Source organism: Anoplopoma fimbria, unplaced genomic scaffold, assembly GCF_027596085.1.
Source record: "Anoplopoma fimbria isolate UVic2021 breed Golden Eagle Sablefish unplaced genomic scaffold, Afim_UVic_2022 Un_contig_10346_pilon_pilon, whole genome shotgun sequence".
Lineage (NCBI taxonomy): Eukaryota > Metazoa > Chordata > Actinopteri > Perciformes > Anoplopomatidae > Anoplopoma > Anoplopoma fimbria.
Genome location: NW_026547745.1, coordinates 1 through 1,726, shown reverse-complemented (window position 1 = coordinate 1,726; position 1,726 = coordinate 1). Strand labels below are relative to the sequence as shown.

General features: G+C 44.8%; 1 protein-coding gene across 1 annotated transcript; it reads left to right on the top strand.

Annotated features, from left to right (window-relative positions):
- Positions 1 to 41: 41 nt before the first annotated feature.
- LOC129114360 (plexin A3-like) lies at positions 42 to 1,210 on the top strand (the record flags this gene model as incomplete). The annotated part of the gene is made up of 4 exons (XM_054626643.1): positions 42 to 164; positions 266 to 369; positions 908 to 1,004; positions 1,133 to 1,210. Coding segments are annotated over exons 1-4 (289 nt in total), but the record flags the coding sequence as incomplete, so codon positions are not given.
- Positions 1,211 to 1,726: the final 516 nt, after the last annotated feature.

Sequence of the window (1,726 nt, the reverse complement as noted above, 5' to 3'; positions counted from 1 at the left end):
CCCAGACTCTGATGTGCATCCCCCTGAGGGGGAGACGGTGACGGAGGTCCCGGTGAAGGTGTTGAACTGTGACACGGTGACTCAGGTCAAAGACAAGCTGCTGGACGCCGTCTATAAAGGGATCCCGTTCTCCCAGAGACCTCAGGCCGACAACATGGACCTCGGTAAGACTCCGCCTCAGCGCCCGCCACTTCCTGTCTGAGGCCCGTTGGTTCATGTCTGGTGATGTCATGTGATGACGCTGTGTGTGTGTTTGTGATGTCAGAGTGGCGTCAGGGTCGACTGACCCGGATCATCCTTCAGGACGAAGACGTGACGACAAAGATAGAGAGCGACTGGAAGAGACTGAACACACTGGCTCACTACCAGGTACACACACACACACACACACACACACACACACACACACACAAACTACACCACACACACACACACACACACACACACACACACAAACTACCAGGTACACACACACACCAGGTACACACACACACGATGATAACATCATCATGAAAAAAATAATTATAATCATGATTATTATCAGGATGATGATTCTAATAATAATAAATTGCTCAGAAAATGATGTAAGTTGAATTAATAATATCTTTAAATAATCTATAAATGTATCTTCTTTATTTTAGGTGTAGAGTCAAACGTTCCTCAGTGTGTGAAGTATTTCTTTCTTTATTGATCCTCTTTAATGAGCAGCTGCTCATCACGCTGTGCTTACAGTCAGATAGAGCGTGATGAGTTGTTCTGAGGTTGAATGAGACGAAGGCAGGCTGAGCTCTTCATCAGTCCAGATCCTGGACCGGATAGGAATCGACCCCACGGATAATTAGTCAGCTGACTGACGGGGCGATCGCCTGATTGGCTGATTGACTGATGTGTCGCTGTGTGTTGCTAGGTAACCGACGGCTCTCTGGTGGCGCTGGTCCAGAAGCAGGTTTCTGCCTACAACATCGCCAACTCCTTCACCTTCACCAGATCTCTGAGCAGATACGGTAAACACACATCTACACACACACACACACACTCTAACACACACACACTAACACACACACACACACACTCTAACACACTTCCTGTCAGCCAATCACTCGTCAGCTGACTTATCTCTTTGTGTCTTCAGAGTCGTTACTTCGAACGTCCAGCAGTCCCGACAGTCTGAGATCCAGAGCGCCGATGATCACCCCGGACCAGGAGACAGGTACTACAGTAGTACTAGAAGTAGTGGTAGTAGAAGTAGTGGTAGTAGAAGTAGTGGTAGTAGAAGTAGCAGCAGAAATAGTATTAGTAGTAGGAGTTTATTGGTAGTATTAGAGTAGAAGTAGTGCTTGTCGTAGGAATAGTTGTAGTAGAGGTAGTAGTGGTAGTAGAAATAGGAGTAGTCGTAGTAGTAGTACTAGCAGTTGTGGTAGTAGAAGTGATGATAGTAGTGATAGTGATATTAGTAATGATGGTAGGAGTAATAGTAGTAAGAGAAGTAGTTGTAGTATAATCAGCAGGAGTAGTAGTAGAAGTAAGAGTAGTAATCAGCAGGAGTAAGTAGTAGTAGTAGTAGTAGTAGTAGTAGTAGTAGTAGTAGTAGTAGTAGTAGTCATTTTAAGTAACATTGACTATGTTTACATGCAACAGACAAAAGAGCTACCAGTATAGTAGTCGTAGTATTGAGCAGTACTGTAGACGGTGTACTGTGTGTACTATGTGTACTACTATGTGTACT